Genomic DNA, 24275 nt, shown 5'->3' with positions numbered 1-24275 from the left:
ACAAGTTGGCCAAGAGATGGTAAAATGTTTAGCTATGTTGATAAAACTATGGACTGAATTATGAAAATATTGTGACAAGTGGACAAGTACACTCACTAGGGTCTGGCCGCATCAGAGTCTAAACTCTCAGTGTGTTCATCTAAATGCAGCATAACCAGTATTACTTTGATTCTAAAACCAGGAAAAGACCCAATCCAAAAAGAGAACTACAGGTCAATCTCCCTAATGAACACAGATGCAAAAATCCTCAACAAGATACTGGCAAACAGAATACAGAGGGTCATCAAGAAGATCATACACCCTGACCAAGTCGGATTTATCACAAGGATGCAAGGATGGTTCAACATTTGTAAATCAATAAATGCAATACACTATATTAACAGAGTCAAGGTCAAAAACCATATGATCATCTCAATAGATGCAGAAAAAGCATTTAACAAAATCCAGCACCCATTCATGATAAAAACGCTACAGAAAATTGGAATAGAAGGTCTTTATCTTAACCTGATTAAGGCTATCTATGAAAAACCAACAGCCAGCATCATATTAAATGGTCAAAAACTGAAAACTTCCATGCTAAAATCAGGAACAAGACAAGAATGCCCACTATCACCACTCCTGTTCAATATTGTTCTAGAAACATTAGCCGCAGCAATTAGAAAAGAGAAAGAAATAAAAGGAATAAAAATAGGAAAGGAGGAAGTTAAACTGTCTTTATTTGCTGATGATATGATACTTTACATAGAAGACCCAAGAAACTCTGCCAAAAGACTTCTAGACTTAATTGACAGATTCAGTAAAGTAGCTGGATACAAAGTCAACACTCAAAAAACAATAGCCTTCTTGTACACAAATAACAGACTCACTGAGAGAGAAATTAGGGAAACAATTCCTTTTACAATAGCATCCAAAAAACTGAAATACCTAGGAATCAATCTAACAAAGGAAGCAAAGGACCTCTACACTGAAAACTACAGCACTCTGAAAAGGGAGATAGAGGAGCATATAAGAAAATGGAAAGACATCCCCTGTTCCTGGGTAGGAAGAACCAATATAGTGAAAATGGACATACTTCTAAAACTACTATATAGATTCAATGCAATACCAATTGAAATTCCAACAATATACTTCAAAGAACTAGAGAAAACAATCCAGAAATTCACTTGGAACCAGAAGAGACCTAGAATAGCAAAAGCAATTCTGGGCAACAGAGACATGGCTGGGGGCATCACAATCCCCAACTTGAAACTATACTACAAAGCTACTGTGATTAAAAAAAACTATACTACAAAGCATGGTACTGTCAAAAGAACAGACCTGAGGATCAGTGGAATAGATTAGAAGATACAGAAGCAACTCCAGACATACTCAGCCACCTCATCTTTGACAAAGGAGCCAAACACCATCATTGGAGGAAAGACAGCCTATTTAATAAATGGTGTTGGAAAAACTGGACCTCAAGCTGCCAAAGATTAAAACTAGACCCATATCCATCACCATGTACTAAACTAAGATCGAAATGGATTAAAGTTCTAAATATTAAAACAGAAACACTAAACCTGCAGGAAGATAAGTTAGGTAGAATTCTTAAAGACATTGGCATAGGAAAAGACTTCATGAACAAAACCTCAGTAGCATGAGAACTAGCAGAAAGAATCAACAACTGGGATCTCATTAAAAAGCTTCTGCACTGCAAAAGAAACCACCAACAGAGCTAACAGACAACCTACAATGTGGGAAAAAAATTTAGCAGCTGTATCTCAGACAAAGGACTACTACCTAGAATATACAAAGAATTGAAAAAAATCAGACCACCCAAATTCAAAGACCCAATTCAAAACTGGGCATCTGAAATGAACAGACATTTCTCAGACAAAGAAGTAAGAGCAGCAAATAAATATATGAAAAAATGTTCAACATCACTGGTCTTTCGAGAGATGCAGATGAAAACAACACTGAGATTCCACCTCACCTCACAAAGAATGGCTGCTATCAAGAAATTAACAAATAAATGCTGGTGGGGTTTTGGCTAGAAAGGAATCCTTCTCCCTTGCTGGTGGGAGTGCAGACTGGTGTGACCATTGTAGAAATCAGTATGGAGATATCTCAAAGAACTAGGACTACAGGTCCCATTTGACCCAGCTATTCCCCTACTGGGTATCTTCCCCAAAGAATTAAAAGAATCATACCACAGCGATATATGTGCACCCATGTTCATAGCAGCACAGTTTGTAATAGCTAAAGCTTGAAAGCAGCCCAAGTGCCCATCAATTGGAAACTAGATAAAGATGTGGTTCTTTTATAAAATGGAGTACCACTCAGCCATAAAGAATGAAAAACTAGAGTCATTTATAGCTAAATGGATGCATATAGAGGCCATACTCTCAAGTGAAATAAATAGGACACACATGTGTAAATATCAAATAGTTTCACTAGTGTGAGAAACTGAAAGTGTAAATAAGGATGAAAATGATTAAAATGAATAATTGACAATTTGAAATAGGAAAAAAGGTTCAAAGATGAAGGGGTGAAGGGAGGGGAAGGGGGAAGGAAAGGAGGGAAAGGAAAAACTATGAGAAAAGAAAAAAAATGTAAATAATGTGTGTGTAAATAGGGAAGGGCGGAGGGGGTGAAGGGCACACAGGTAATGGGGAAAAAATAAGAACCAAGATACATCATGTACAGGTACAAACACCAAATGATAAATGTAAACGAATTGTATACCTAAAATGTACCAATAAAAAACTTAGAAAGAAAAATAAATAAATAAAATAAAATAAATAAATGCAGCATAAAATGATTTTAAACATTGTGCACTCTTAAGATGTTTAAGCCTCTTAGCATCTCTCATAACACTCCTCATTTTCTTTATAGCATTTACCATACTTTTAAATTATCTATATACTATAGTTGGGCCTTAATTATTGACTTCCCCACCAGGTGAGACCATCAGCTACATCACAGTAAGGTCAAGCGTATTTAGGTCTGGGTCCAAAGGCAACAAACTGCTAAAAGCACAACAGATAAACAATATCTATTGAGTGAATAAAATAAATGCTTTAAACACTCAAAATTTTTATCAGTGCTTGGCCGTGAAGTTGTCATTTTTTTTCTGCATGATGTTTTTCAATATTTTAAGTAAGAAGAGAAATCATGTGCTTGGGAGTCAGGAAGTTATGAGTTTTAATTTCATTGCTGTTGCTTTCTTGCTATGGGCCTCACAGACAAACTACTTAGCCATTTTTCCACTTTTTCCCATAGTTTCTCCATGTTGAGAAGCTTTTCTGTGTAAACAGAACATAAAAGGCAGATAAATAAGAATATCTCTCAAATTCAGAAGGTAGGGAAAACATTGGCAGTGGAAAGAAGCTACAGAATTTTGCCAGTTACAAGAACTATGGCAATGTTTCATTCTTCTGCTGTTCATTACTCTCAAAATGATCTTTCATGGTTAATTGCAAAGAATCTAGTTCGTAATTTCAAAAACCCCACATATTAGCAATAAGTACTTACAGAGTGTTCAAATTCTTCAGTTTCTTGAAGGCATTCTCTGGAATTTCTCTTATTCGGTTAAATCTCAAGTCTCTGAGAACATAAAACAGGCAAGAAAAACATGTTGATTTCCCTCTGTCATTATTTCTAGAAACTTGCAGAGTGATTCTCCTTTATAACCAAACACATAACCCTAAAAGACTAACTAAAATTTACCATAATTAGTGCATATCACACCCTAATCTTTAGGCAGCTATATTGATTATAGCAGATTATTCATATCTGGTACACTACGCTAGTCCAAAGATGCCAGAGAAATGTAGCCAGAAAGTTCATCAAAGTTCTACATATCATTGACTTTAGGCTGTGTTTTTCTAATATCAAAACAAATACTGTATATGGCAATGTGTCAATTGAGTATAGCTTGCCAAATAATATTGATGTATTAGAGACTGTATATCAATTCAATGAAACATCATTATTTGAATTTAGCCAACGTTATTAGTTAATTTTTTTTGTAGCTCAGGAATACAATATATTGCCTTCTAAGAAGGATTAAAAGAAGTCAACAATAACAGTTACAGTCAGACACCCCATAATGATATTTTGATGAAAGATGAACAACATATAACAATGGTTCCATAGTTATATTAACCAGTGATGCGACAGCTCTTAGATTAAGCATACACCTGTGATGATCACACAAGGACAAGATCAACAAACAGCACATTTCTTAGAATGCACTTCCATCATTAAATAGCGCATGACAGTAATTTGCGAGTTGTTTCTCCACATTGACATTCTCTTTCAGCAATTAATATTTTACTTTATTTAGTGTGTGAATTTTTGAGTGTTAGCCACATGCCACAGTTTGTGGTAAGTAATGAAATACAAAGATCAACAGGATATGGTCCCTCTACATAACGTGGATAGTTCAGTGGGGAGTGACAAGCGAATGGCAACAACAGTGTGTGGTGTCTACGGTACAGTCTAGGAACTAACAAATGCTGTGCTTATTCAGTAGACTATCAGTGGGCATGAGCCCTCCTGTCAGTGGGAAAACCACTGCAGCTCCCACGTGATTGTGGTGGAGATGTCAATCATGTGCCTAGTCCTGCCCAAACATGTGACCTCTGGAAGTCAATTGAGGGCAACTTCTCCCTGGAAATGCTGCTTCTTCATGTGGACATATGACCCAAGCAGGGCCAGCTGGTGAATTTCATGCATGTCACTGTGATTGCTGAATGAGACAGTTATGGTCTTTGTGATTCAGCCCTCTAAGGAAAATAATCATCTGTGGGTGTTCATGTCTACCTTTCCCAGATTAGAAAGAATCAGCCAGAAAATAAGACCAAGAGGGGCAGAATGTGAGAAAAACAGACAAGCCCCACAACTAGATATACTTTGAGACCAAATCCCTTGACTTTTCAGATTCATGAGGCCTTTAATTCCCATTTTGACAAGCTAATTTGAGCTAAATTTCTATTGTTAAAACAGGAAACAGACAAAGGGAGATGAAATACTTTGTTTAAAATTTGAAATCCAAGGGAAACCATATCAGGGAAATGTTATAGGCCATTAAGATGTCAGTAGAAAACTAAAATAAAAAACTATCATTTTACAATAGTAGAAAAATGTTTCTAATTCCATGATGTTAATTTCTCAAAATAAAATTCTTTACCACTGTAAAAACTTGTTATGCTGGGCATGGTGGTACACATCTATAATCCCAGCAATTCAGAAAGACAAGATGACAAGTTCGTGCCAGCCTGGGTAATTTAGTGACTTAGTGAAACCCTGTCTCAAAAAACAAAAAAAATCAAAGCCTAGAGATGTAGCTCAGTGTGGAGACCCTGGATTCAATTTCCAGTGCCTAAAAAATCAACAAAAAGCTTGTTCTAAGAATTAACTGGCTGTGGAAGAGTGCGTAATTTCATTGACACTGTGACTCTCAAATAAAATTATTAAGTAACTGAGTAACTTTATTTCCTCATTAGATGGAATGTGCTGTTTAAGCAGCATAAGTTGCTATTTGAGATGTCTAGCTTATAATTTTAAATGAAAATTTTCAAATTACATGAGATCCTCCCTATAAGCATATAAGAAACAAAGTTTCACAGACCCCAAACTCTAGAACCACTGGTTTACCTTAAAAATAAAAGCTTTAAATTAATAGTTACAGAAAGGACTTTCCTATTGCATTAAACCATAATTCCTAATAATCCCCTCAAAATGGCATTCCAACAATACAAGAAGGACACCAAAAAAAAGATGAAACATTTTCCTTCTTTCTAACTTTAAAGTTTTTGAAAAATCCAGCAAAGTAGAAAAGAGAAAATAATGATACTATTATCTACAGCCAAAATTAACTATTTTATACATCAGCATAGTCGCCTCTACTTATAATTACACATATTTTTGCTTTTACTTACATAGATCTCTTTAAGATCTCTTTAAGCATTAGCTTAAGATTAGCCCTGTACCTCCACTGATGTAACAGCATTTAGAGTTTAACACCTCTCTTCAGATATACATGTGAATGAAGGTAAAATGTACACATAGAAAAATATGCAAATAAACATAATATAAATACATAAAATATTAAGTGATTTTAAATTTACAAAAAAGGCATCAAAGTTTTTATGACTGACAACTTTCTTTTTCTTTGTCCATATACAAAGGTCTAAGTATTTTATTCCTAACCCCTTTGCATTACTCCACAATGCATATTCCACAGGGCAGATAGACCACAGTTCCTTCATGTGTACCTTTAAAAACAGATATTTTAGTTGTTCTCAGTATTTTGCAACATTTTTTACAAATGACATTGCAATAAACATGCTCACTGGTCACTTCTCTTGGTGCACATGAGGAAATGTTTCTCTAGGGTAAATATTTAGAACTAGGACCGCTGGATCATACAATATGCATATCTATGGTTTTACAACATGATACCAACTGCAAATTTATTCTCAACTCTACATTATAGCAGTAAGATAATTAATTGAAAACAATGCAAAATAATGCTGAAACTAATCACCAAATTATGAACTAAAATTTGCCACTGTACTGATTGCAATTCAAGGTGCTATGTGTGCTTATTATCAGAATTCCCTCACATGTACATGAAAATAAGTTCTCCTGACACAAGAGCAAAGCTGTAGTAGACTCCAAGGGCTGCTGAGTGGACTGTGAGAAGCCCAGTGTGCAGACACTACCCACATCCCATTCCCACCTCCATTCACACTCGGGGAGTCTCTTCCTGAAAAGCAAATCACAGAAGCTCAGAGATTTTTTCCCAGTAAATCCCAATTTAGGTATACACAAATATGCAAATAAATATGCTAACATTTGATCTTCTTGAATGAATATATTCTGCCACATAAACTCTTATAGTTAAGTAAATCAAACAGAAATTCTAGGAAAAGTCCTCCACTCACAATTTTAATTCCTGCCCCTTAGGACTGCACCCAGGGCACTGTGCAATTTGTTGCCTGTAGCAGAGTAAATACATTGTTATATCATCACACTCAAAATTAGATCATTTGAATTCAAGTGACCACCAAATTTGGGTTATGCTGCTATCTGTATAAATTCTTCCCAAAAATATAATTCATTTTCCTTTATTGCCTATATCTTGTTCAAAACTTTTTCATTTTCATAAAACCCCTCTTAATCTAAAATGTAGTGTTTTATTTCCAGTAGTGTTGTTTTATTTACACCTTTAGGTGATATAGTTTGGATCCCGAATGTCCCCCATGGCCCACGTGTTAAAGACTTATTTCCCAGCTTATGGTGCTATTGGGAGATGACAGCATCTTTAGGGGTAGATCTGGCAGAAAGAAATCAGGTCATTAGGGACATTCCCTTGAAGGAGACATTTGAGACCCTGGCCCCTTTCTCTCTGTTTTTGTTTCCTTACGATCTACTCTCTGCTCCATAATGTTCTGCCTTGGCGTAGGCCCAAATGATTGGCCCAAGTGACCACGGACTAAAATCTCTGAAGCCATGAGCCAAAATAAACCTTGCCTTTTCAGGTGTTTATATCAGGTATTTTGTCCCAGCGACAGAGGGCTGATCTAACACTGAGTGACAGTTATGTCCCTCACAGTTGCTCCTATTGTGATATTTGTAATATTGATGAACTAATGCTCAGGCTAATGATAATAATTACTTAACACAATTTTCATTCAGTCCGTCCATAATTGAAACTCAGTGTGGAAGCAGTTCTAGTCACTGCAGCAGGACAGGAGTTAATACGTGGAGCCTAGCAGGCGTGTTTAACAAGGGTCAGTCTGTCTGTTTACTGTCTGCCTCCCCTCTCATCTGCAAGCCAAGCTGATGAAGCTGAGATGAGAATATCTAATGCCCTTCATGGCGAGCAATTTGGATCAGTATTTCTAACCAATAAGAGATAGAATTTAGCATGAATTCGATCTGGAAGATTCTGTTCCCCAAAAAAGTTTGAAATGTCTCCCCATTATAGACCAGGGATGAAGAAGAAACACAGACAGAAAGCAGAGTGGACTAGCCTCACATGAATTAGCATGGGGTGTGCCATGCAGTCCCTTTGGGTGACAATGCACAAAAGGCCCCATCAGGGCTCACTATGCATCCTCCAGAGGGGTGCAGGGAGTTACACCACACCAGTGTGCAGAGGTGGCCAGGCCGCAAGCACACAGACAGATGGAGGCCTGGGCCTTGTCAGGTTCTGATGCTCCCAGCAACTTTTATAAATGCCACATTTTGGTCTTTGTGGAAGGAGGAGGGAAGGAGGGGAGAGGAAGGGCATATAAAAAAATTAAGATGTATGTACATATACCAACTCCCCACAATGAATATAATTTTATGTACAGCAAACATATACTAATAAAAATTAAAAGAACTGTTTTTGCTGTATCCCAAATATTTGGGTTAAAATATACATATATATCTGTCATATTTTATGTTAGCATTAAGATGAGCACTTAATATACAAAAAAGTAGAACTGTCTATAACTAATTCACAAAACAATTGCAGAATTCATTTTTAGGACTACATTAAATGATGTATACACTGCACATTGTGCAGTCCGGTTTCAGCTGTAAGATGAATGTGAGCCCTAAGGAATACTATTAACCTAGTCTTGTCTCAGACCAAAATGTGTGATGTTACTGAAAGACAAAATGAAAAGTCTAAATTTGAGCTCTTCCCAAGGTGAGGCCCAGCTACACATCCAGTCTAGCTATGGTACGGCCCTCCTAGTGGTGTCCAGGGATGTACACAGCCTCCATGTTGGTTAGGGGCAGAAGCCTGACCACTGCAGCTAAGAATCAGTACTCAGAGAACAAAGGCAAGAAAGCCAGAGCTCTCCCCACCCACCTTGACAGGCTTTCTCTGTTTGTGTGCCAGTTGTTTCTCTCATAACTGAGAAACACTCATTCTGGAAGAAAGCCTATCTTCATGGAAAAACTTTACACAGATCTGTTCCAAAGCATTCTTGTTGAAGGTGGGGATGCAATTGAGTCACTGTAATGGCAAAAACACACAAATACAGAAAGGAATAGAAGAGAAATGTAAGAATTTTCTTCCTCTCCCCAAGCTTCCATTAAGGGGGAGAAGAAACATGACTCTTGAAAGTTAAGCCATCCTTTTCTTTTCTTTTTATTTTTCTGGCTTGAAGGGTTTTGTTTATTTGTTTGTTTTTCTTTTTTTTTAATTTTGAGACAGCATCTCTCTAAGTTGTTAAGCTGTTTTTGAAGGACTTGCTAGCTTGCCCAGGTCAATCCTCCTGCCTCCTCCCAAATAGCTAGAATTACAGGTGTGCACTGCTGTGCCCAGCTTGGCCCATCCTTTTATCTGCAAGGACCCCTTCTGCCCTTGGCTGTCTCTTGCTCCAGGGCTGTGCCCTCCTGCCCTAGGCTGCCCTTGGCACCTGAGCAGAGAACAGACTCTGTTTCCTAAGCCCAGCCTTCAGTTGGTTGCTCTGACTCTAGCTCCATGAACCACTGCAACACCATTTCCTCTCTCAGCTGCTGTCCTGTTTTATGGCTTCCTTGTGCATGGCATTGGAACGCTGCCCCTCCTGCTGCTGGCTCAGGCTGAAGGTACAGGAAGAGCCAAAGAGATCTCTCCATACCTCTCCCAGCTGTCCTAAAACTGAAGTCTCCTTAAACTTTCGATTTTGCAGGTCTTTCTATGTAGAAATCTGTCCTCAGAATGCCCCAACTGCATCCTCAGCTGAGGCACTCCGGTGTGCTATCTGCCTACCAAATACCATGTCACCAGGGCTTGAGGCCACCATCATTGCTGTTTGGGTCAGCACTAACCTTAAGTGACCATAATTCATATGGCAGTTCAGCTAGGCCATGACACCCATGGTACCCAGTTTCTGTCCAAATAGCAATCTAGATGTTATTCTGAAGGTATTTTTTCCAATTGGTTAATATTTAAATCAATTGACTTTAGGTGAAATAGATCATGCTCTGTAACACGGGTGGATCTCATTCAGTCAGGTGGAGACCTTTAGGGAAAAAGGCTGAGGTCTCCTGAGGAAAAAGGAATCCTGTTTCCTGCCTGGCCTTGGACTTCAGCTATTCTGCCTTTCAAGACTCTAGTCTCCCTGACCACATTGCAAATATCAGACTTGCCAATTCCCACAGCTACATGGGCCAGTTTCTTAAAATCTCCAGCTCTCCACACACATCTACCCTGTGCCTGGAATACAGCTATCAATGCAGCAGTCTGCACAGAGACCAGGGAGTGAGGAGACAAGAGAGGAAGGCAGACCCCATGGGAACCCCTCCTGCGGCTGGTGTAGGCCAGATGATAGTCTTTTCGTGTTTTGTATATATATAAAACACTTAGCTACATAACTACAACAGTGGCTAAATTGTGTATACAAAGAAGAATGTCATAAAGGCTTCAAAGGTGTTACTAGAACTTTGTAACAGTTCTTCCATCAAGCTTCATCGTTTTGCTCTTCAATGAAATTCCCAGCCCAGAGCTTCTACATTTTAGAAACAATTTTTATCCCCTTCAAGATCAGAGATTAGACCAAGCAGAACTAAGGTCCTCTCTGCTGAAGTGCTTGTTCACTAAATCCCTGAGATCAGGAATCAATTACTTTATGTATCTTAAAGCACTGAACACTGTCAGCTGCTCACAAAAGGTTAAAATTGGAAGATAGCAAAGAAACATATAAACACACACACATACACAAATATAAGAACTAAAAGGGTGCAGTTGTTTTTCATGCCCTCATTTTTGTCTTAACATAAAACCAGTACTATTTTGTAACTTTTTTAAATTTATACATTTATTGGTACATTTTAGGTATAAAATACATTTACATTTATCATTGGGTGCTTGTACCTGTACATGATGTATCTTGGTTATTTTTTCTCCCATTACCTGTGCTCCCTTCAACCCCTCCACCCTTCCCTATATACACAGACTTTGATTCCATTTTTTTATCTTTCTCATAATTTTTCCTTTCCCTTCTTCCCTTTCCCCTTCCCCTCCCACCATCCTCAAACTCTTGGACCTTTTCCTATTTCAAATTATCAATTATTCATTTTAATCCTTATTTACACTTTCAGTTTCTCACACTAGAGAAACTATTCGGTATTTACACATGTGTGTCCTATTTATTTCACTTAAGAGTATGGCCTCAATATGCATCCATTTAGCTATAAATGTCTGTAGTTTCCCATTCTTTATGGCTCAGTAGTACTCCATTTTATAAAAAAACCACATCTTCTTTACCCAGCTTCCAGTCGATGGGCACTTGGGCTGTTTCCAAGCTTTAGCTACTATAAACTGTGCCGCTATAAACATAGGTGCACTTATATCGCTGTGGTATGATTCTTTTAATTCTTTTGGGAAGATCCCCAGTAGGGGAATAGCTAGGTCAAATGGGACCTGCAGTCCTAGTTCTTTGAGATATCTCCATACTGATTTCTACAGTGGTTGCACCAGTCTGCACTCCCACCAGCAGTGGATCAGGGTTTCTCTTTCCCCACAGCCCTGCCAGCATTTGTTATTGGTTGATTTCTTGATAGCAGTCATTCTCTGTGGGGTGAGGTGGAATCTCAGTGTTGTTTTCATCTGCATCTCTCGAATGACCAGTGATGTTGAACATTTTTTCATATATTTATTTGCTGTTTTTACTTCTTTGTCTGAGAAATGTCTGCTCATTTCAGATGCCCATTTTTGAACTGTGTCTTTGAATTTGGGGGTCAGATTCTTTTCAGTTCTTTATATATTTTCGATAGTAGACCTTTGTCTGAGGTATAGCTGCTAAAAATTTCTTCCCACATTGTAGGTTGTCTCTTAGCTCTGTTGGTAGTTTCTCTTGCAGTGCAGAAGCTTTTTAATATGATGAGATCCCAGTTGTTGATTCTTTTGCTAGCTCCTGTGCTACTGAAGATTTGTTCATAAAGCCTTTTCCTATGCCAATGTCATCAAGAGTTCTACCTAACTTATCTTCCAGCAAGTTTAGTGTTTCTGTCTTAATATTTGGATCTTTAATCCACTTCGATCTTAGTTTAGTGCGCGCTGATAAGTATGGGTCTAGTTTTAATCTTTAGCAGGTTGAAATCCAGTTTTTCCAACACCATTTATTAAATAGGCTATCTTTCCTCCAATGAGGGTAGTTGGCTCCTTTGTCAAAGATGAGGTGGCTGAGTATGTCTGGAGTTGTTTCTGCATCTTTTAATCTATTCCACTGATCTTCAGGTCTGTTTCTTTGCCAGTACCATGCTGTTTTAATCACAGTAGCTTTGTAGTAATTAGTTTCAAGTTGGGGATTGTGATGCCCCCAGCCTTGTCTCTGTTTCCTAGAATTGCTTTTGCTATTCTAGGTTTCTTCTGCTTCCAAAGGAATTTTTGGATTGTTTTCTCTAGTTCTGAGAAGTATTGTTGGAATTTCAATTGGCATTGCATTAAATCTATATAGTACTTTTGGAAGCATGGCCATTTTCACTATATTGGTTCTTCCTACCCAGGAACAAGGGATATCCTTCCATTTTCTTATATCCTCTTCGATCTCCTTTTTCTGAGAGCTGTAGTTTTCAGTGTAGAAGTCTTTTGCTACCTTTGTTAGGTTGATTCCTAGATATTTCTTTTTTTTTTTTTTGGATGCTATTGTAAAAGGAATTGTTTCCCTAATTTCTCTCTCACTGGATCTGCTATTTGCATATAAGAAGGCTATTGTTTTTTGAGTGTTGACCTTGTATCCAGCTACTCTACTGAATCTTTCAATTAGGTCTAGAAGACTTTTGACTGAGTTTTTTGGGTTTTCTATGCAAAGTATCATATCATAAGCAAATAATGACAGTTTCATTTCTTCCTTTCCTATCTTTATTCCTTTTATTTCTTTCTCTTTTCTAATTGTTATGGCTAATGTTTCCAGAACAATATTGAACAGGAGTGGTGATAGTGGGCATCTTTGTCTTGTTTCTGATTTTAGTGTGAAAGTTTTCAGTTTTTGACCATTTAGTATGATGTTGGCTATTGGGTTTTCATAGATAGCCTTAATCAGGTTGAGATACAGACCTTCTATTCCAATTTTCTGTAGGGTTTTTATCATGAATGGGTGTTGGATTTTGTCAAATGCTTTTTCTGCATCTATTGAGATGATCGTGTGGTTTTTGTCCCTCACTCTGTTAATATGGTGTATTGCATTTATTGATTTACTAATGTTGAACCATCCTTGCATCTCTGGGATAAATCCAACTTGGTCAGGGTGTATGATTTTCTTGATGACACTCTGTATTCTGTTTGCCAGTATCTTGTTGAGGATTTTTGCATCTATGTTCATTAGGGAGATTGGTCTTTAGTTCTCTTTTTGGGTTGGGTCTTTCCCTGGTTTGGGGATCAAAGTAACACTTGCTTCCAGGAATGAATTTGGAAGCCTTTACTTTCCCATTTTGATGTTACATGTGAGAAATTCTTGTGCCAATTCCAGAAAGCAGCCCAGTGATGTAGGAATTTTAACAAGGAACCAACCAGCTAAGTGTTTTGGTAAATGTTACCCATATCTTCTACCAGTTTTTTGAGAATATAAGGTTTATTTCCAATAGGAGTCTTATTTCCAATGAATGGATCATTGTAATAGTGCAAGAGGCTGAGCAAAAGAAAACTCATAGGAATGGGCTTGCCCAATCCATTTCTTTCAATTGCATCTATAATTTTTTCATATACATTATGCTTCAGTGTACAGCATACCATCATAATTTATATCACATAACATTATCCATATCCCATTTATATACACAATTCTGACATCATTATCATTATGAATCTCATGAAAAATGCAAATAATGTTTTAAAAAATTTATCTTTGCAAAATATTATTCTTCCTCTAAGTGGTATATGAGGTAGAGATTTTAACAAATTTTAATCAAATGGTCCAGATAATTCTAGAAATTTGACTCCCTAATCAGAAAGTTCATAAACTTTTAAATGCTCTTGCATAAAATAAGTGATCATAAACACTTATTGAATGATGCATGAAGAGAGAAGGGAAAGAGAAGGAATGATGTGCACTCTTCCAAGAAGAAAATAAACATTAGCTAATTAAACTAAATGTGATTTTTAAATAAATAACCTGGTAACTTACATAGTGAGATCACTTAGAAATTGTGATAAATCAATGCAATAATGAATAATAATGAATAAATATATAAAAATATTAACTGGTTTTCCTCAAGTTAATGAAAAATAATCATTACAACATTATTCAGGAAGAAATTTTATCAATCATGTGTTTCAATTCATATTTTAAAAGTAAGGAAACATGGTATAGAAAAGTTCACAGAATTAACTGTGAACTGTGAATCTAGTCGTCTTGGTGATCACAGGAAATTTCAGATCTTCTGACTTTGATTAATTTTCCATTAGAGCATGTTATTGTTTGTTTCTAGCAATTAAAATGAAAACAGTGTTCTGTGATGACCTAATTTTAGGGGAAATGCTTTATAATGAGCAAAAAGAACACTGCATGAATCACTGTAGCTTCTCGTCAGCAGTTTTATTGTATGACTGGAATAGCAGAATGATTATAATCACTAACTTGGGTCTTGGAAACATGTCCAATTTCCTGGTGAATTTATAATTTATGATGTCCATTAGTCCCCTTACTAAGAGGTGGCTGGTCGGACTTTGCAGGCATAACTTTAGGGTGTCATTTAGGCTACAGGCTGGCAGGAACTCACCAGATAAACCTTATACACACTGGTAAAGTTAGAGCAAATGGCTGGTTTAATTAACTGAGAATTAGAAAAAAAATGCTAGTGAAAAACAAAATGGACACACTAATCAGAATTAAATTTAGGCTAGCTTCCCTGAACTTCAGAATCCAAAACAAAGACACATTGATCCAATAGATAATATATCTTACTCAATTATACTATGGCAGTTTTCACACAAAAATAAAATTATGATTGCTCTACGAAACACAGAATATATTGGATGTTTCCATATCCTCTCTCATTCAACAGTTTGTGAATAATGAAGTAACACCATTATGAAGCATTTCTTGCTTTAGCTAGGAAAAAAACATGAAGAGCAATATCTCTAATTTCTTATTCTTTTAAATCATTCATTGCTGATAAAGTATGATGCAATAGAAAGAATGCTAGATTCTACAGTAAGATCTACTATGGTGTGGCAATGGCCAATCTCTAGCCTCTGCCAACTGCAGTGTTCCCACTGGGGGAAGGATGAGCTGTATCTAGCTCTGTCCTGAATGGCACTCATGGTAAACATATTTAGCTATGTAACTAGAAGTTATAATTAAACCTGAAAAGTTTTCTTCTTTTATGTCTTTTCAGAAATTACAATAACAGAGACTTCCATAGCTCATCACTTTTCACCAAAACTTATTTAGAAAATAGATTTGAATTTTGATCTAAAATATAGAAGAAATACTCTAGCATCTTTGTCATTTTCCAAATCATGTGACCCAGTGATCTGCCAATTCTTTTCTCAGTTTACACGATGGTAAAACCCTAAGTGAAACTGGAAACTGAACAAGCTGTTCTTCAGTAACCCCAATCTATGGTCACTCCAGACTGCTCCCCAAAACCTCTGACCTCAAAATGCTCCCAGCTGGCTCTCTCATACATTTCATCACTTACAGATCTTCAATTCATTCTCCGTTCTCCTTAGTTGCTGTAAATCTCAATTCTTCAGGCCCAGGCGTTGAAGGACCACAGGCAGGTCATGGTCATTTGGACACTGGCTTCACCTCCTGAGTGCTAGAAACATGCTTGCCCACTTCCCTATCTCCTCTCTATCTCACAAATGCTTTCCTGCATGTAAGGAGTGGCAGACACTTTGGAATGGATAGACAAATTACTATTATGAAGAAAGAAATAAAAAACAGCCCCCACAGCTCTCTTTCTACCTCGAAATAGTGTGTATGAAGCTTGGCAATGTTTCTTTTTGTTTTGGTTTGTTTATTTGTTTTGGGACAGGAATGACAAAAGGCTCTGTTTTTTGGAGCAGAAACAAGTAAGGTAACTTAGGTAGTAAAGAAAATATAAACAAATACACTTTCAAGAGAGGAGATGCACTGAGTAGAGGGTATAGATCTAGTCTGAAGGGTCAAGACAGCAGTTCTGAGAAGAAGGCTTGATTTCTCAAAAGATACACAGTGCTGAATACCAAAAGGTGTTCTTTTATGGGATAAACAGTCTGGCTATTTTCACTTCCTTGGGATGGCTGTCTCTATATGAAGGTCACTCCATGTGCAAGCTGGAACATTAAAAGTTCAGAGATTTTCCTCAGAAGATCTGTTTGGAAGAAGAAATGAACCACAAAAACTAAGTAAAATGATAAAATCTAAATATATATTGATACCATAACATTAAAATGATTTTCTTATTGTGTAATTTAAAAAGACACAATCTATGGCTTGGGGCGTGGGTCCTTTATATACCTCATGGTTTCCATAGATGAGAGCTGAGGTCTGATCCAAAGAAAGAGGGAGGAAAAGAGAAAAAGAGGAAGGGAAGGAGGAAGAGGGGAGAGCTGGAATTTAAATACATAATAAAATGGAAGATGTATTCAAATGGGATTGTTAACATTTTGTAAAATCCTTGTTTGGGAAGATAGTAAAAATATTGATTTTATTTAGGCTATGGCAGATTAACCATATATATGCTAACATGCTTAATAGAACCATGAAATATATAACTAAAATTAAGTTCTAAACTATTAGAAGGAAAAATAATAAGTAACCAATCAATACAGAAGAAGTCAAGAAAGAAAGCTATTTTTAACGCCCTACCAAGGTCATGAATAGCACAGAACACAACGAATCAGCCCACTGCAGACAGGCAGGTCTGCACACACACTGCCAAGGTCGCCAGTCGCACGAAACATGCCTAATCAGCCCGCGCCTTGGCAACAATCCACTGGACATCCCCCCTACCCCCTCCTCGGTACAGCCACCTGGTTCCACACTACAAAGACGCAGAGGACACCGGACCACCAGACCACGGTACTGAGTCCTGCCACTCCCGCCCCAGAGGTAGGGGCTTCTGAGTCGCCATCTCACTGCTCCTGGTCCAGAGGAAGGGGCTTCCTGGCCACCATCCCTCCTACTGCTCCCAGCCCAGAGGAAAGGGCTTTTGGTCCATCTTCTTTCCCACCACTCCTGGCCCAGAGGAAGGGGCTTCTGGGCCACCAACACTCCCACTGCTCACGGCCCAAAGGTAGGGGCTTCTGAGCCACTGTCCCACTGTTCCTGGACCAGAGGAAGGGGCTTCCCAGCCACCATCCCTCCCGCTGCTCCCAGCCCAGAGGAAAGGGCTTTTGGGCCACCATCCCTACCACTGCTCCCAGCCCCTGTCCCACCTCTCCCAGCTCAGAGGAGGTAATCCATGCAGGTGCCAACAGCGGCCGCCCCCCCGAGTTGAAGTGAAAAAACATGTAAATAAGTCTCAAAACCAGACTTCCAGATCACCTACAGCAAACCCAAAGGGAAGTGAGATGGAACACTCTGATACTCAACAACCTGGACCCACTGAACTGGCAACAAAAGGGGATCTGGAAAAAATGAAATCAGAAATAATTTCTCAGATAACAGGAGAAATTGTGCTCCTAGTGCAAGACATGATTAATAAATCTAGACAGGACCTGAGGAATATGATGGAATCCCAACATAGGAAACAAATGGAATCCATAAAACAGATGCAAATAGATTTCCAGGACATGAAAAACTCCATTGAAAGTCTACACAGCAGAATGAGCCAATATGAAGACAGAATTTCAGATATAGAAGATAAGATTGAAATTAATGACCAGGAAAAGAAAAATTGCTTCAAAATTATAAAGGAACATGAGAAATCAGTCCAGCAGCTCACAGACGATTCAAAGAAGAATAACATAAGACTGATTGGAGTCAATGAAGAAACAGGAGAGAGTGCAGATGACATAAAAAATCTCTTCACAGAAACAATGGCAGAACACTTCCCAAGCAGGGGAAAAGAGCTTGACATACAGATAAGTGAGGCATACAGGACTCCAAATAGCCTTGATCAAAAAAATCTACACATAGGCATACAATTGTTAGGATTCCAGAAACTCAACAGAAGAACAAAGTTCTACAAGCAGTGAGAGAAAAGAAAAAAATCACATACAAAGGAAAGCCCATCAGAATCACAGCAGACTTCTCAACACAAACCATCAAGGCAAGAAGAGCTTGGAGTGACATATTCCAAGCCCTAAAAGAAAACAGCCTCCAACCCAGATTGATGTACCCTGCAAAACTATCTTTCAAAATGGGTGGAGAAATAATATACTTTCATGACAAAGAGCACCTTAGGAACTTCGTGAATACCAAACCAGCACTCCAAAGAATTTTACACAATATCCTAGGAACAGACATTGAGGATCACAACCCCAGGAAGCAAAGCAGGATAAACCCATCTGGCATGACAAGGAATTAAATGTAAAGGGGGAGAACCCAACAAAAAGAAAAATTCATGGCAATGACAAGTCAATACGTTTCAGTTATAACCATCAACGTTAATGGTCTCAATTCACCAATCAAAAGAAATAGACTGGCAGAATGAGTCAAGAAGCAAAATCCAACAATATGCTGCGTACAAGAAACACACTTAATTCAAAAGGAAACTCACAGACTGAAAGTTAAAAGATGGAAAACAATACTCCATGTGACAGGAACCTGAAAAAAAGCAGGACTAGCTATCCTCTTGGCAGATCAAGTAGATTTCAAACCAACACTGATTAAGAGAGATGAAGAAGGACACTACATCCTTGTAAAGGGAAGAATCCAAGAGGAAGAGATGACAATCATAAATATCTATGCACCAAACACTAGTGCACCCAACTATATAAAACAAATACTAATGGACATGAAAAGTCATATATGCACTAATACAATTGTAGTGGGGGACCTCAACACCCCACTGTCACAAATAGATAGATCAACTAGACTAAAAATAAGTAATGAAATACTAGAACTCAATCAAACTCTTGAGCAAATGAACTTAACAGATGTTTACAGAGTCTTCCACCCCACAAAATCAGAATACACATTCTTCTCAGCTGCACATGGGTCATTCTCAAAAATAGACCACATACTCACACATAGAACAGGTTTAAGTAAGTGCAAAGGAACTGAAGTTATCCCCTGTATATTATCAGATCATAGTGTGAGGAAATTGGAGATCCATAGCAAAAGAAAAAAAAAATTTCATAAACACATGGAAATTGAACAACACACTTCTGAATAACCAATGGGTCACAGAGGAAATTAAAGAAGAAATCAGAGAGTTCCTTCAATTAAATGACAATGACAATACAACATATCAGAATCTATTGGACACAATGAAAGTAGTCTTACAAGAGAAATTCATAGCAGTGAATACACATATTAGGAAAACAGAATGAACACAATTAAACAACCTGATGCTGAACCTCAAGCTTCTAGAAAAAGAATAGGACAACCCCAAAGCTCATACAAGGGAGGAAATTATAAAGATCAGAGGAGAAGTCAATGCAATGGAGACTAAGAAAATGATACAAAAAATCAATGAAGCCAAGAGTTGGTTCATCGAAAGAATCAACAAAATTGACAAACCCTTAGCCAACCTTATCAGAAAAAGGAAAGAAAAGGCCCAAATACATGCAATTAGGAATGAAAAGGGTGAAATTACAAGAGACCCAGCAGAAATCCAGAGGATCAGCAATACCTACTTCCAGAACCTATATGCCAATAAGATGGACAACACAGAAGAAATGGACAGATTCCTAGATACATATGAATTACCAAAGTTGAATGAAGAAGACCTAAACATTCTGAACAACCCAATATCAACCAATGAAATTGAAAATGTAATTAAAAACTTATCAACTAAGAAAAGCCCGGGCCCTGATGGCTTCACTGCTGAATTCTACAAGACATTTAGAGAGGAACTGCTGCCACTACTGTTTAAACTCTTCAATGAAATTGAAAGGGAAGCAATACTCCCAAATTCATTCCTGGAAGCAAGCATCACCTTGATCCCCAAAGCAGAGAAAGACCCAACCAAAAAGGAGAACTATAGGCCAATCTCACTAATGAACATAGATGCAAAAATCCTTAATAAGAAAATGGCAAACAGAATGCAGAAGATCATCAAGAACATCATACACCCTGACCAAGTGGGATTCATCCCAGGGATGCAGGGATGGTTCAACATATGTAAATCCATCAACGTAATACACTTTATCAATAGAGCCAAGGACAAAAACCATATGATTATCTCCATAGACGCAAAAAAAGCATTTGACAAAATCCAACATGCATTTATGATAAAAACCCTACAGAAAATTGGAATAGATGGTCTCTACCTCAAACTGATAAAAGCCATCTATGAAAAACCAACAGCCAATATCATACTAAATGGTCAAAAACTGAAATCTTTCACACTAAAATCAGGAACAAGACAAGGATGTCCACTATCACCACTCTTGTTCAATATATTTCTGGAAACATTAGCCATAGCAATTAGACAAGAGAAAGAAATAAAAGTAATAAAGATAGGAAATGAAGAAGTCAAATTGTCATTATTTGCAGATGACATGATACTCTATATAGAAGACCCCAAGAACTCCACCAAAAGTCTTCTGGACTTAATAACCAAATTCAGTCAAGTAGCTGGTTACAAGGTCAACACACAAAAATCAATAGCTTTCCTCTACACCAATGACAGACTCACTGAAAGAGAAATAGGGCAAATAATTCCTTGCACAATAGCTTCCAAAAAACTGAAATACCTAGGAATCATCCTAATGAAAGAAATCAAAGACCTCTTCTCTGAAAACTATGGCACTCTGAAAAGAGAGATTGAAGATGATATCAGAAAATGGACAGACATCCCCTGCTCCTGGGTAGGAAGGATTAATATAGTGAAAATAGCCATACTTCCAAAACTGCTATATAGATTTAATGCAATTCCAGTTGAGATACCAGCAGCAGACTTCATGGACCTTGAGAAAACAATCCAAAAATTCATTTGGAACAAGAAGAGACCCAGAATAGCAAAAGCAATTCTAGGTAACAGAGACATGGCAGGGGGTATCAAAATCCCCAACCTGCAACTATACTACAAAGCTACTGTGATAAAAACAGCATGGTACTGGCAAAGAAACAGACTCGAGGACCAGTGGAACACATTAGAAGATGCAGAAACAATGCCAGACACACTCAGCCATCTCATCTTCAATAAAGGAGCCAAACACCCTCACTGGAGGAAAGATAGCCTCTTTAACAAATGGTGCTGGAAAAATTGCCAAACTTGCCAAAGATTAAAATTAGACCTATATCTCTCACCATGCACTCAACTAAAATGGAAACAGATTGAAGATCTAAATATTAAAATAGAAACTCTGAACCAGTTGGAACAGAGGTTAGGTAGAACCCTTGAAGACATCGGTATAGGAAAAGATTTTATGAACAAAACCTCAGTTGCCCATGAACTAGCACAAACAATCAACAAGTGGGATCTCTTCTTATTAAAAAGCTTCTTCACAGCAAGAGAAACCACCACCAGTGTGAAGAGACAACCCACAATGTGGGAAAAAATCTTCACCTGCCCTTCCTCAGACAAAGGTCTACTATCTCAAATCTATAAAGAACTTAAAAAGATCAGACCTCCCAAACTGAAAGACCCAATCCAAAAATGGGCTTCTGAAATGAACAGACATTTCTCACACAAAGAAGTAGAAATAGCAAATAAATACATGAAAAAATGTTCAACATCACTGGTCATTAGAGAGATGCAAATGAAAACAAGGCTGAGATTCCACCTCACTCCAGAAAGAATGGCTGCTATCATGAAATCAACCAATAACAAATGCTGGCAGGGCTGTGGGGAAAGAGGAACCCTTCTCCACTGCTGGTGGGAGTGCAGACTGGTGCAACCACTGTGGGAATCAATATGGAGATACCTCAAAGAACTAGGACTGGAAGTCCCATTTGACCCCGCTATTCCACTGCTGGGGATCTTCCCCAAAGAATTAAAAGAATCATACCACAGTGATATATGTGCAACCATGTTCATAGCAGCACAGTTTGTAATAGATAAAACTTGGAAACAGCCCAAATGCCCATCAACTGGAGACTGGATAAAGAAAATGTGGTTTTTTCATAAAATGGAGTACTACTCAGCCATAAAAAATGAGAAATTAGAGACATTTATAGCTAAAAGGATGCACATTGAGGGAATACTCTTAAGTGAAATAAATAGGACACACATGTATAAATACTGAATAGTTTCTCTGGTGTGAGAAACTGAAAGTGTAAATAAGGACTAAAATGTATAATAGGTAATGTGAAATGGGAAGAAAAGGGGCAAAGGGAAAGGAAGTGGGAGGGCTAGGGGAAAGGATAGAAGGGAATGGGATTAATATGAGAAAATAGAAAAATAGGAACAAAATCTTTGTAAATAGGGAGGAATGGAGGGGTTGAAGGGAGGGCTGGGCAAGGGTGAAAAATAAGAACCAAGAGAGATTATGTTAAGTTGCAAATTTCCAATGATGAATGTCATTATATTGTATACCTAAAATGTACCAATGATTAGAATGAAGAATCGATAATGTAAAATAGGAAGAAAAGGTCCAAAGGGGTAGGGGTAGTGGGAGGCACAAGGGAAAGGAAAGAAGGGAAAGGAAAAATGATGAGAAGTGGAAAAAATGGAAATAAAGTCTTTGTAAATAGGGAAGGGTGGAGGGGGTGAAGGGAGGGCTAGGAATGGGGAAAAAATAAGAACCAAGATGCATTATATAAAGGTACAATTCCCAATGAGCAATGTAATTGTGCTGTATACCTACAATGCACCATTAAAAGAATTAACCAAAAAAAAAGGAAACTATTTTAAAAAAAATAAAAAGATAAAAACAAACCAGAAAAGATAATGGATATAAATCAGAATATATCAGTATTTCTAATAAATATAAATGGACTAAATGCTCCATTTATAAAACAAAGATTATTAAAATAAGACAAAAATTAAATAAATAAATTAAGATTCCACATTAGCACATACTGGCTCCAAGGGTTACACCCAAATTCAAGTACTCTGGCCAAGACGGAGTAATAGGTAGAAGATCTACTCACCCAATCGAAACAATAAAGAAAAGCAAAAAAAACATAAAATACTGGCACTGGTGAACAAACATTAAAAGACCAATTCGTGGACGATGAAGAATGAATGAGCTATACTCTCTGATTACCTCTCCTCCCCACCTGAGAGACTCGCCAGGTCAGATTCAATACGGTGGAATCCAGGTAAATCTCAACCAACAGCCCAAGGTGAGAAGTGAAGCTCAGACTCCAGGGACCCCAAGTCACCAAAGTTCTCTGGACATAACTTTGGAGAAGAGGGAAGTACCTAAAGAAAAAGCCCCAAAGGTCAACAAAGGACACTGTCCAGTATTCAGGAGAGCACTTCTAGGACAAGCATGTGACAGAACTGCCCAGGACTGAAGAAAAAATCAAGTGAAGGGAAGAAAATACCCAGGGAAGCGGGGTCAAAAGAGTTTGTTTCCCAAACGACTTGTTGGTATCACAAAACAATGCTCATGAAGATGTATAGGAATACAAAGACACTCAGCACCCCAAAAAAGGTAAATTTCATGATTTCAGGCATCTGATGAAAGATTACCAGACATGCAACGAGTCAGGAAAACAAAAATATGGCTCATTCTGAGGAGAAAAACCTAACTATTTGAAAGTGACTCAAAACTGACAGAGACCTTAGAATTAGTAGACATAGACATGAAATCAGTATTTCATAAATTTAAAACTTAATAAGAAGATACTAAAATCAAATTTCTAGAGATAAAACTATAATATTTATGATAAAAATGCACTGGACAGGGAACATTGCAGGGAAAAAAAGATGGTGCTCTCAAAAGCACAGAAATAGAAATTATCCAAAATAAAATACACCCAAAGAAAATAATTCTAGATCATTAAAGTTTAAGTAGCTTAAGAATTTTACTTAAAGAGTAAAGGAATTTGACTTGAATCTTTGAAAAATTTTTAAAAGACTGTTTGAAGAAGTTTATCAAGCACATAATATTTTAAACAGTAATTACCATGAATTAGCATGGTTTCACCAAAAATGTTACGGCAAGTCAAATCATTCTTTTACAGAATCTGAGGATCTGACTAATGTAGCAAACATACCAAAGTGGTTTTAAGTAAATTATTTCGTGTGAAAATTTGGTCAAAAGCTGATCAATAGTTACAGATGGATGGTGTCTTAGTTATTTGTCTTTT

General features: G+C 37.5%; 1 protein-coding gene across 1 annotated transcript in view; it reads right to left on the bottom strand.

Moving 5' to 3' along the window:
- The window catches only part of Pxdnl (peroxidasin like), a 479241-nt gene that overhangs the window by 282337 nt on the left and 172629 nt on the right, over positions 1–24275 (bottom strand). Inside the window, 1 exon segment of the mRNA XM_087185725.1 lies at positions 3514–3585. Within this exon segment, the coding sequence (XP_087041851.1) occupies positions 3514–3585 (72 nt within the window).

This window comes from Heterocephalus glaber, unplaced genomic scaffold (genome assembly GCF_053883595.1).
Source record: "Heterocephalus glaber isolate CG9 unplaced genomic scaffold, H.glaber_assembly_v1.0 deba00000281, whole genome shotgun sequence".
NCBI classification, from domain to species: domain Eukaryota; kingdom Metazoa; phylum Chordata; class Mammalia; order Rodentia; family Bathyergidae; genus Heterocephalus; species Heterocephalus glaber.
This window is presented reverse-complemented; position numbering and strand designations above follow the sequence as displayed.